This window comes from Pan paniscus, chromosome 22 (genome assembly GCF_029289425.2).
Source record: "Pan paniscus chromosome 22, NHGRI_mPanPan1-v2.0_pri, whole genome shotgun sequence".
In the NCBI taxonomy this organism is placed as follows: Eukaryota; Metazoa; Chordata; class Mammalia; order Primates; family Hominidae; genus Pan; species Pan paniscus.
This window is the reverse complement of record NC_073271.2, coordinates 41280635-41291625: the sequence shown is the minus strand read 5'-3', so window position 1 is coordinate 41291625 and position 10991 is coordinate 41280635. Positions and strand designations below refer to the sequence as shown.

Genomic DNA, 10991 nt, shown 5'->3' with positions numbered 1-10991 from the left:
CAATTTGTCAACGGAGTCAATTTTAACATCTTACCACTTCCCTTATTAACAGATTTTATAAAGATTAACATAAAATCTATGACCTTTGTTCATTAGAAAAATAATGGAGATTCCCATCTGTGCCCCAGTGGGACAGAGACTTAGACGTACTCTCATATACTTGGGTCTCCATGTCGCCCTGGCCTTATCACGTTGATATTACCCAGACTAAATTCTGGGTTATTAAAGATGTGTGTTGTTTTCTTTCACTTTAGCTTTCTTTTTTTTTTTTTTTTTTTTTACGGAGTCTCACTCTGTCCCCCAGGCTGGAGTGCAGTGGCGCAATCTCGGCTCACAGTGCAACCTCCGCCTCCCAGGTTCAAGCGATTCTCGTGCCTCAACCTCCCGAGTAGCTGGGATTACAGGTGCATGCCACCATGCCCGGCTAATGTTTTGTATTTTTAGTAGAGACAGGGTTTTGCCATGTTGGCCAGGCTGGTCTCAAACTCCTGAGCTCAGGCAATCCACCCACCTCGGCCTCCCAAAGTGCTAGGATTACAGGCGTGAGGCACCACGTCTGGCCTGACTTTAGCTTTTTAAGAACCACCGCAGGCCGGGCACGGTGACTCACGCCTGTAATCCCAGCACTTTGGGAGGCCGAGGCGGGTGGATCACGAGGTCAGGAGATCGAGACCATCCTGGCTAACACGGTGAAACCCCGTCTCTACTAAAAATACAAAAAATTAGCCGGGCGAGGTGGCGGGCGCCTGTAGTCTCAGCTACTCGGGAGGCTGAGGCAGGAGAATGGCGTGAACCCGGGAGGCGGAGGTTGCAGTGGGCCGAGATGGCGCCACTGCACTCCAGCCTGGGCGATAGCGAGACTCCATCTCAAAAGAAAAAAAAAAAAACACCACAAACTTACCAAAGTACTGATTTTTACACTGTAAACCTCTTGTAAGATTTCCTAAATTTTGTTTCTCAATTTAAGCATCTCATGCAAACCTGCTTCCCAGGTGGCAAAGCTCTGACACATGGTATGTCTGGGAACTTTTTAAATTAATTCAGAATATATTTATTTAATGTCTGCAGCATAGCAGGCTTGTGCCAAGTGAATAGCCATGAACAAACCAATGCCTCTCACCCCCTGATGTCTGCATTTCATAGTGGGACAGACAAACAAATGCAAATGTCATTAATCAGTGCTAGGAAAGAAAATCGACCAGGGAGAACAACATAAGATTCAGCTGATGTATAAAGCACTTGTTTCCACAAAAATACATTTAAAATGACTCTCTAAGGAAGTAAATGATTGCAATTTTAAAAGCTTCCTGATATTTTTCTTATTTTCTGTAATTTGGACAATTTACATTTTACAGCACTAAAAGTTGTTGCTTTTGTGTGAAAAAAATCCCACGAGTCCTTAGAGTACCAAATAAATGGCATTTAAAAAAATCTATGCTAGCACTTTTTAAATCTTCTTATGAACATTTGCAAACATACAATTACCAACACTTGGCCGGTATTGTTTCATCCGAATCTTCTTGTCTTCTCCATTAATGGAGCTGCCTGTCCCTGTTTTATTTATTTTTTTTTTGAGACCGACTCTCGCTCTGTCGCCCAGGCTGGAGTGCAGTGGTGCGATCTTGGCTCACTGCAGGCTCTGCCTCCGGGGTTCACGCCATTCTCCTGCCTCAGCCTCGCGAGTAGCTGGGACTACAGGCGCCCGCCACCATGCCTGGCTAATTTTTTGTATTGTTAGTAGAGACAGGGTTTCACCGTGTTAGCCAGGATGGTCTCAATCTCCTGACCTTGTGATCCACCCGCCTTGGCCTCCCAAAGTGCTGGGATTACAGACATGAGCCACCACGCTCAGCTGTCCCAGTTTTGTTTTTTTGTGTTTTTTTTTTTTTTTTTTTTTTTTTTTTGAGATGGAGGCTCGCTCAGTCGCCCAGGCTGGACTACAGTGGTGTGGTCTTGGCTCACTGCAACCTCTGCCTTCTGGGTTCAAGCGATTCTTTTGCCTCAGCCTCCTGAGTAGCTGGGACTACAGGTGCATGCCACCACGCCCGGCTAATTTTTGTATTTTTAGTAGAGACAGAGTTTCACCATACTGGCCAGGCTGGTCTCAAATGCCTGACCTCATGATCTGCCCACCTCAGCCTCCCAAAGTGCTGGGATTACAGGCGTGAGCCACCATGCCCGGCTCCTGTTGCTGTTTTAAGCCCGTCTCAGACACATCCTTTCATCTGTGATGCCTTCAGTCTGTGGGTGTGGCAAAGTCCATGAACATCATATTAGCCAGATGTTAGCACTTCTATCAGCCAAATATTTTAGTATTTCTATATTTTCTTTTTTGTTACCCTCTCCTTTTCCATGTGGTCTTCCAATGGTAAGTTCATTCCATTATTTAGTTCATCTGTTGTGTTCACTTTTTCAAATTCTGCTTGGTTCTGTTTTCTGATCTCTTCCTGGACTGTGTTCTAAAACGCTAGAATCTATTCTAATAGGATCTCTATTCAGTATTACCATTTTGAGCTTTAGATAGTTGTGCTCTGCAGATTTCTCATTTCTCCTTATGAGGTCATTTTCCCCTGGAGGCATCGGCTGCTTGGCCAGAAGGCAGAAGGTGGGACCTCAGTGCCTGAGGGCATAGCGGGAGGTGGGCCAACAGAAACACACTCACTCCTCATCCCTCAGGTCTGGCCTCACACTTTTTTCTCCTGCAGCTGTACCACACAGACCAATCTCACCAGTCCTGGAGGGTGGGATGGGGGAGGCACCTGCCAGAGGCTGATTAGTTCCCACCAACTCTCAGCCCCTCACCAGCACAGGGCCTTTGCACTGCCTTGATCTGTTCCCAAGGACATCTGGGACCCAGTGGTGTGCTAGTAAATGCTAAACAGGCTACCCTGCTCCAGTGTGGGCACATATATGTGTACATAAGCTTACTGTACATGTTACAGATATAAAAGGAGCAGCATGCAATTTAGAAACATGAATAAAATATACAGTACTGTTGTAAATCCCACAGAGCCAGTTTTTATGGAATGCTTTCATTGAGTCTGGCTGAGCCCTACATCTGAAGCCAACACAGGGTTGCAGCTGATGAATGAGTGTGGTTCTGACAAGAATGCTGGGGATGTTTTCACCGATGAGTCAGATGAAGGCGAAGCAGCAGGACGAATGCCAGAGCTTCACTTGTTCAGTGACTGAGTGACTTCTTTGCTTAAGTAGATAACAGTTTCCAGAGGCTGTGAGACAGTTTCTTCAATTTTCTGTGCCATTCACAATGTAACAGCTACATTTGCAGTTTGATCTGCATCTTCCTCCATCACTTGCTAGGTCTAGAGACAATCACAACAGTGAGTCAAGCCCTGAGTCACGGTGTCTGTGGGTATCAGTGGTGTGAAACCTCCCACCACAACGGATTCCAAGCCACTGATGTGAGTTCCCAAACGCAGCCTAGGAGGGGCGTGCCCACCATCGCAGAGTATGCACACAGTAAGAACACAGATTACAGTAAAATGCAGCAAAAAGTAGGAAGTGACGAGTTTCGAGTGTTTACCTTTGTTTTTAATATCATTCTGAGTTTATCAAATGTGACGTTAAATAACAGCTGCGTTCACCTACTGGTGGGCCAGGTTCCTGGCACTGCAGCCTCCAGCAGTGGCACACTGATGCCTGGTCCAGTGCTCCGGGCTCGCCAGGCCCCCTCTGGCTGACCATCTACCTTGCAAGCCTTCTCCGTGAGGCCACCCTGATCCCAGTACTTACCATTGCAGCCTGCCCCACTGCACTATCCTCACCTGCTTTTTCTTTCTTCCCAGGCACCATTCCCTGACACTGGCGTCTGGTGTGTTATTTGCTTTCCTGCAGAGCAGCAGCTATTTGGGGGGGAGTCTGTGTTGTGTTCACTGACCTGTTCCAAGCACCTGAAATAGTGCCTTCCGGGTCGGCCTTCATTACGCATGTACTGAATAAAAGCTCGAGAACCTCAACATTTACAGTCAGGCTCTACGAGATTCACTATACAGTATCTCGTAAAAAGCAAAACTTTCATCTTACGTGGTCAAATTCAGGACATTTCCCCAGTTCCATGACAGAATAGCGAGTCCGAGTATTCCATCCGGTGCGGCCCCCGAGGCAGCTCCCGAATCACTGTTCAAAGGATTCACTCATCAGGGAGAGGGTTCCCTTCATTTTTTTCTCTGAAGCTTGTTTTTGCTGCAACATATTTTAACGTTTTTATTGTGGGAAATGAAATAGTTTCAAAATTGATGCAAATGAGAAAATCAAGTTACCTGTCTGTAATAGTGCTTTATTACTTGTATGATGCTTTTGACTTTTCAAAATATTTTCCTATATTTGTTTTTCATTTAATTGTAGAAACATCAGACAAATGGATATGCTTTTTACATAGGAACACAAAATCAAAACCATCTCAAATCCCATGTCCACAGACCACGGCCAGACTCCCGCCTTAGCCAGCCTGGCCCACCCGTGCTTGTACAGTACGTGAAGCATATATACACTGTTACAGCCATGACACGGAAATGCCGCTTTGCTGCCAACTTTCCACTTATTGTGACTGTCCTTCCAGTGTTGTAACTAGAAATAACATAGTTCTATGGTGTCACTTAGCACCTGGTTTTTTTCACTGCACCTCAGCACCCGTGTCACCCTTGCCTCTTATTGAGTGTGTAGGTTCTTCCTGTGTTCTAGCCACAAGTAACGTGAGGGTAACGAGTCACACGGGCATGTGTCAACATCCATTTTATAAGCAGGATGGGAGTGGGGCAGCTGCCTACTTTTCCTCTACACCACCTTATATATAGGAGAGGCGCCAACACGCTCTCCAGGAAGACAGTGAAGAAATCAAGAATCTAACAGGGGTGGGGACTGAGGGGAGACTGTCCCAAGGTGGGGAAATTCCAGTAGCACTGGTGCAAGCACAGCAGGTGACAAGACTACGTGGAGGCAGAGCTGCAGCTCTTGGGCGGGACTCAGCCACCTTTTCAGGTTATGCATGTGGGTGTCCATCCCCAGGCCTGCTAGTGGAGCCAAGGGCAGAAATAATTTGAAAGGAAAAGAAAGTCTCAGCAACACCAGAGTAGTGAAACATTTTCTTTTTATTGAGAACATCTCAAATCCTTTGTCTGTATTTGACAGCGTCTCATGCTCAGTTCCAGCTGGTCTTGTGCGAGAGGAAGCTCATGCAGTTGTAACGTGTGGTGTATACACAGATTTACATACAGAGAACACTGAGGATTGCATCTTAGCAACATGTTTCTCAGCCGAATTACATTCATAGAAAGTGTCCAGATTCTAAAATCAAATTAAAAGCATGTAATCCAAAGCCTGAAAAAACAAACAGCTTTAGGGGCTGACTCCATTAGCGTTCCATAGACTGTGCTTTTAACCGTTCAGTTCATGTTTAATGGCCCATCGGTTCCTTACATACCATCAGCTTATGCTGTGGCCAAAAGAAGTGTTCTTGTGGCTTGGTACTCGTCCCTTCAAACAGTAAACAAGAAAGTGCAGACGGTGCTGCCAGAGACAGGAGGATTTTCACACGAGACTGAAAAAGCCAACACACCCTTACAACTAAGTCACGGTCGAGTCGGACCTGCCATCCACCTCCACCAGTCCCTGGAACCCGGCAGGTCAGAGTTTTCTCTAATTCTATTCCCCGGCATCAAGTGAACACTAGAACTCACACGGAAGGCCCCGAGCAACCACTGGCCTCAGGGCTGGGTGCACCCACTCCTCACCCAGGGAGATTGTCACAAAACACGCTAGGGGGCAGAGACGCTGTAAACTGGACACACACGGAACACAATACCCTTTCCACTTACACAGTGTGGGGATGATAAAAAGGAATCTTTTGAGCAAGTCTATAATTTTACAGAATTTAGAGGTGGGAAAGATGGCCAATTTTCCTTCTTTATGCCTGGGGCAGACCACCTGCTTCTGGGGTAAAGTGTTTGAGAAGGAAAAAGAGCCACTGTACATGTGTTTGTTTTGAGACATGGGCAGGTCCGGATGTGCAGTCTCCACAGCTTCGCTAATCCCATCCTCAGATCTGTGCACAATGTGAAGACGGAGCCGTCCCCTCCTCAGTGTACCTGTGTGAGATTACAAGGAGAGACACTGTCTTCACAAAGAAAGTGGCGATTCCACAGCCTGGAGATAAATATGGTTATTTGAATAAAAATAAATTCCACAGAAATCCACGCCTTGTGAGATACTGGCTTGCACATTTTAAAATAATTGCTTTTAATTACAAAAAATTCTCCAAAATAGGAAAAGATGATGAAAAGTTAAATTAAGACTCAGAATAAAAACTGCAGTTCTTTGGCGTCCCTTGCTGGGAAGAGGTGGGCCTGGCCTACGACCAGGTGATGAGAGCTGAGGAAGGTGGTGACGACATCCATCTGGACCTGTCGCTGCCTCATGGCACAGAACACACCGCCCCACCTGAGACCTCCCACTAGCAGGACTCTGTCCCTGGCAGAGCTGTACCTGAGTGGTCCTGAGGGACAGTGTCTTTGTGGAATTAATACTTCAGGTTTAGTTAACAAAACAAAACAAAACAAAACAGAAGCCCTCTCTTCCCCTACTTGTCAAAATGTCCTCAAAATGTAATATTTTTTCTTAAAAAATCAAGTTCCTGCTTGTGTCGAATTTTCTGCTAAGTCTCTAAAACCCACATCAAGGACACTGGATGCAAAATGACACGTCAATGAAACAGCTATAGTCTAATGCACACCGAGCGCTCAGAAGGGAGGGATTAAAGTGCTAAGTTCCCTGATCTGTCTCAGGGAGGAGTCAGCATTCTGTATTTTATTTATTTTTTTTCTGATTACAGATGAGCTGTCCTAGGAGCAGTGCAGAGCCTCTGGTCCCCTGCACATCACCTTCCTCCTCACAGCCGCCCCGCCCAGGGCTCCCGGAACCCAGTTCCTTCCTACAGCCGCCCCCCGCCCCGGCCCAGGGCTCCCCGAACCCAGTTCCCCCCCACAGCCGCCCCGCCCAGGGCTCCCCGAACCCAGTTCCCCCCCACAGCCACCCCCGTACACCCCCCCGCCCAGGGCTCCCCGAAACCAGTTCCTCCCCACAGCCGCCCTGCCCAGGGCTCCCCGAACCCAGTTCCCCCCAACAGCCGCCCCGCCCAGGGCTCCCTGAACCCAACTCCTCCCCACAGCTGCCCCCCCGTAGCCCCCCCGCCCAGGGCTCCCCGAACCCAGTTCCCCCCCACAGCCGCCCCCCTACACCCCCCTGCCCAGGGCTCCCCGAACCCAGTTCCCCCCAACAGCCGCCCCGCCCAGGGATCCCTGAACCCAACTCCTTCCTACAGCCGCCCCCCGCCCCGGCCCAGGGCTCCCGGAACCCAGTTCCTTCCTACAGTCGCCCCCCGCCCTGCCCAGGGCTCCCCGAACCCAGTTCCCCCCCACAGCCGCCCCCCCTACACCCCCCCACCCAGGGCTCCCCGAAACCAGTTCCTCCCCACAGCCGCCCCGCCCAGGGCTCCCCGAACCCAGTTCCCCCCAACAGCCACCCCGCCCAGGGCTCCCTGAACCCAGTTCCCCCCAAAAGCCACCCCGCCCAGGGATCCCTGAACCCAACTCCACCCCACAGCCGCCCCCTCGCAGCCCCCCGCCCAGGCCTCCCCGAACCCAGTTCCCCCCCACAGCCGCCCCCCTACACCCCCCCGCCCAGGGCTCCCCGAAACCAGTTCCTCCCCACAGCCGCCCCGCCCAGGGCTCCCTGAACCCAGTTCCCCCCCACAGCCGCCCCCCTACACCCCCCCGCCCAGGGCTCCCCGAACCCAGTTCCTCCCCACAGCCGCCCCGCCCAGGGCTCCCTGAACCCAACTCCTCCCCACAGCCGCCCCCTCGCAGCCCCCCGCCCAGGGATCCCCGAACCCAGTTCCCCCCAACAGCCACCCCGCCCAGGGCTCCCTGAACCCAGTTCCCCCCAAAAGCCACCCTGCCCAGGGATCCCTGAACCCAACTCCTCCCCACAGCCGCCCCCTCGCAGCCCCCCGCCCAGGGCTCCCCGAACCCAGTTCCCCCCAACAGCCGCCCCGCCCAGGGCTCCCCGAACCCAGTTCCCCCCAACAGCCGCCCCGCCCAGGGATCCCCAAACCCAGCTCCCCCCAACAGCCCCCCCGCCCAGGGCTCCCCGAACCCAGTTCCCCCCAACAGCCGCCCCGCCCAGGGCTCCCCGAACCCAGCTCCCCCCAACAGCCGCCCCGCCCAGGGCTCCCCGAACCCAGCTCCCCCCAACAGCCACCCCGCCCAGGGCTCCCCGAACCCAGTTCCCCCCAACAGCCACCCCGCCCAGGGCTCCCCGAACCCAGTTCCCCCCAACAGCCACCCCGCCCAGGGCTCCCCGAACCCAGTTCCCCGCAAAAGCCACCCCGCCCAGGGCTCCCCGAACCCAGTTGCCTTGGCTGCCTTCCTCCTGCCTGGACGGCTTGGGATAGGGTGCCCTGTGCCTGTCCTCAAGGCCACAGGAGTCCACCCCGGAAAGGTGCCTCCTCACATGGTCTCAAGGCAGCTGCTCAGGCCCCACAAGGTGAGGCACTCACTTATTTGGGGTGGTACAGGGAGCAATCATGCTGACTTTAGCTATTACCTGACAGAAGGGAAAAGCCAGACATACCGGGTAGTTTTGTATGTATATGGAATATATTAACACTAAACTTGGTAACCAAAATCCACGTATTTTTAAAAACTAAGTCCATCTCCCAATCCCCATTAGAAAAAAATACAATTTATCAAGACAATAAAAATGCACAGACTTACAAGGCGTTTTTTCTAGAGTGTGCAAGAGCCTGCTTGGGGGAAGGCCAGCGACAACAGACCCCTCTCCTTCTGCAGCACGATCTGCCTGAACAAAACCCCACTGTGGTGACGGAGCGGCAGAGACGCCTGCTGTGACTGCTTCAGGGAGACAACTACCCTCTTCGGTGGAGGAGGAGGCTGCTGTGGGGCAGATGTTCTAGCCGCTGAACCCGGTCATGTCCCCAACAATGAGCCCTAAGCAGCACCCCTTCCTGCCGCGCTGCGACGAGATCTGTGTGGACACACGTGGATGGGGCTCCCGACATCAGGAGGCACACCCCCCACCGAAGCCATGGTGTTTCAGTTTTGGGGTCTGAGCTCCCAGCGTCCGGTGGGAGGATGACGCCCTTCTGCCCCTGCTCTGGTTTCCTAGGCTCATCACGGACACACAGGTGCCAACACCCTGGATTTCGCTGTGGCAGGTGTATGCTGTGGGGTAAGGTCTGCACCAATCTCTCCCCATGGCCCCAGGAGACCCACCTGAACACCCTCTAGAGCCTTGGAGCTGGGCACTGCACTGGCAGGCAGAGCACTTCTCTCAGCTCCTCTTTCATCCTGAGCGGAGGCAACAAGGCACCTGGTGCAAATCTCTGAGCTTGGTGGAGGTGGTCCACACAGGGCCCTCGCCCGCCGCGCTCCTGACCTCCCGGGCTGGTTCCCTCTGTCGTGGGGCCGTCCCGTGCACGCTGGGTGCTGGGCAGCCCTGAGCTCCCCTGTCAGGACTGTCAATGTCTGGCCTACACTACGCCGGCAGCACGTGGTCTCACCAGCTCTCACTTGGATGCTTTTTATTTTTCAAACATGTCTTTGATAAAGCTGGAAACAATAATTTAAAACTATGGCATTTTCCAAGAATGAGTATCTACTGAAATCATTCTACTTCCAGCCTGTGAAGGCCTTTGGGCGGTCACCCACATCCATTCGATTCAGAGGAAGGAACAGAGGGAACTTAGGCCATGTATTGTGCAGTAGCCCTCGTGATTCCTTCTAGTCCATAAAAGTTAAATATCCTTTAAAAAACCTGAATGAATGGCCAGCCTGGGGTTACTGGCCATGTTTTATCTGTGATTACTTAGAAGTAAACTGAGAAAAGTTTTCCATGATCTGATCCTACAAGGAGTACAGAAGCTTCTAGAGGAGGCTGAGGGCTACAGGGGCCTGGGTCACGCCTCTGCAGGACACACAGTCACTGCTGCGGGACCCCATGTGCGTGACAGGGCCACGCTACACCATGCTGGGAGTCTGCTCCTCAGGGAGAGACTGTTACAACCTAGTGTGTGGAACTACCCAGGGAGGTACCTACGGAGAAAAGAGACCTAAGTTTAGACAGACGTGTGGCGATTTCCTTTAGGCTACTATTTCCTACCTCTATTTTCCCACCCTCCTCCATATATAGATGCTTTTTTGCAATTAAAATAATGTGGCATAAAAGTGACCTGACACAATTACTTCCTATTTTATAAACCACATTCCTAGCTCTGAATAAATTATTTATTCAAGAATTTCACACAAAGTAATTTCTATTTTCCTAAACTTAAGGAAGCCCTACTCAGTAGAACTCAATTTCTAAACGTAAACCGAGATTGAAAGCAGTCACTGGACGGTTCAGAAGGGGAAATGCTGCGGCAGAGAGATGCCAGGCGGCGATGCTGGGCCCTGACGCACCCCATCCCCTCCCCACACTGCGCACCTGCCCCAGGTCTGATGTGAGATGCTGGGGAAAACCGTGGACACCTGGTGGTCCCCTGTGTCCCCCTACTCCCTCCCCAAGGTATGCACCTGCCCCCAGTTCAGATGTGAGGTTCTGGAGGACGACGCTGGATGCCCACAGCCCCCTGCACCCCCCATCATGTCTGCCCGGGTCAGGGCGTGAGTGAGAACTGGTCCTGCTCGGTGGGCTTCTCCACCCAGGCCCCCAGCCCCGCCTTGATGAAGGCTGTGAACAGACGCGCCTTGGCGGCCTGGTACTCCTTTGCCGCCAGCTTGGACTCATGGTACACGTTGGGCTTGGTAATCTTGGAGCGTAGTAAGTGGGAGGGAACCTGTGAAGGATAAAAAGACAAATGCAACTGTTGACGCTGTAACTGATGAGAATAACACCTAAGAAGACGCCAAAACGTGGCCTTCAGAACGGCATTGGCTTCTGGGGAGAAAGCAACCCAG

The 10991-nt window shown here is 51.6% G+C and overlaps 1 protein-coding gene across 19 annotated transcripts in view; it reads right to left on the bottom strand.

Annotated features, from left to right (window-relative positions):
- Window positions 1-5090: 5090 nt before the first annotated feature.
- ADARB1 (adenosine deaminase RNA specific B1) overlaps window positions 5091-10991 on the bottom strand; it is a 158630-nt gene continuing 152729 nt past the window's right edge. For 16 of the 19 annotated variants that reach the window (XM_034948038.3, XM_063601269.1, XM_055105332.2 and 13 more), the window contains one exon: window positions 8651-10870. In XM_034948038.3, coding sequence (XP_034803929.1) covers window positions 10691-10870 — 180 coding nt within the window. In that variant the 3' untranslated portion in view covers window positions 8651-10690. Of the gene's footprint in view, window positions 6105-8650; window positions 10871-10991 lie in introns of those variants that run through there. The other 3 variants (XM_063601271.1, XM_063601275.1, XM_063601278.1) reach the window with 1 other exon arrangement.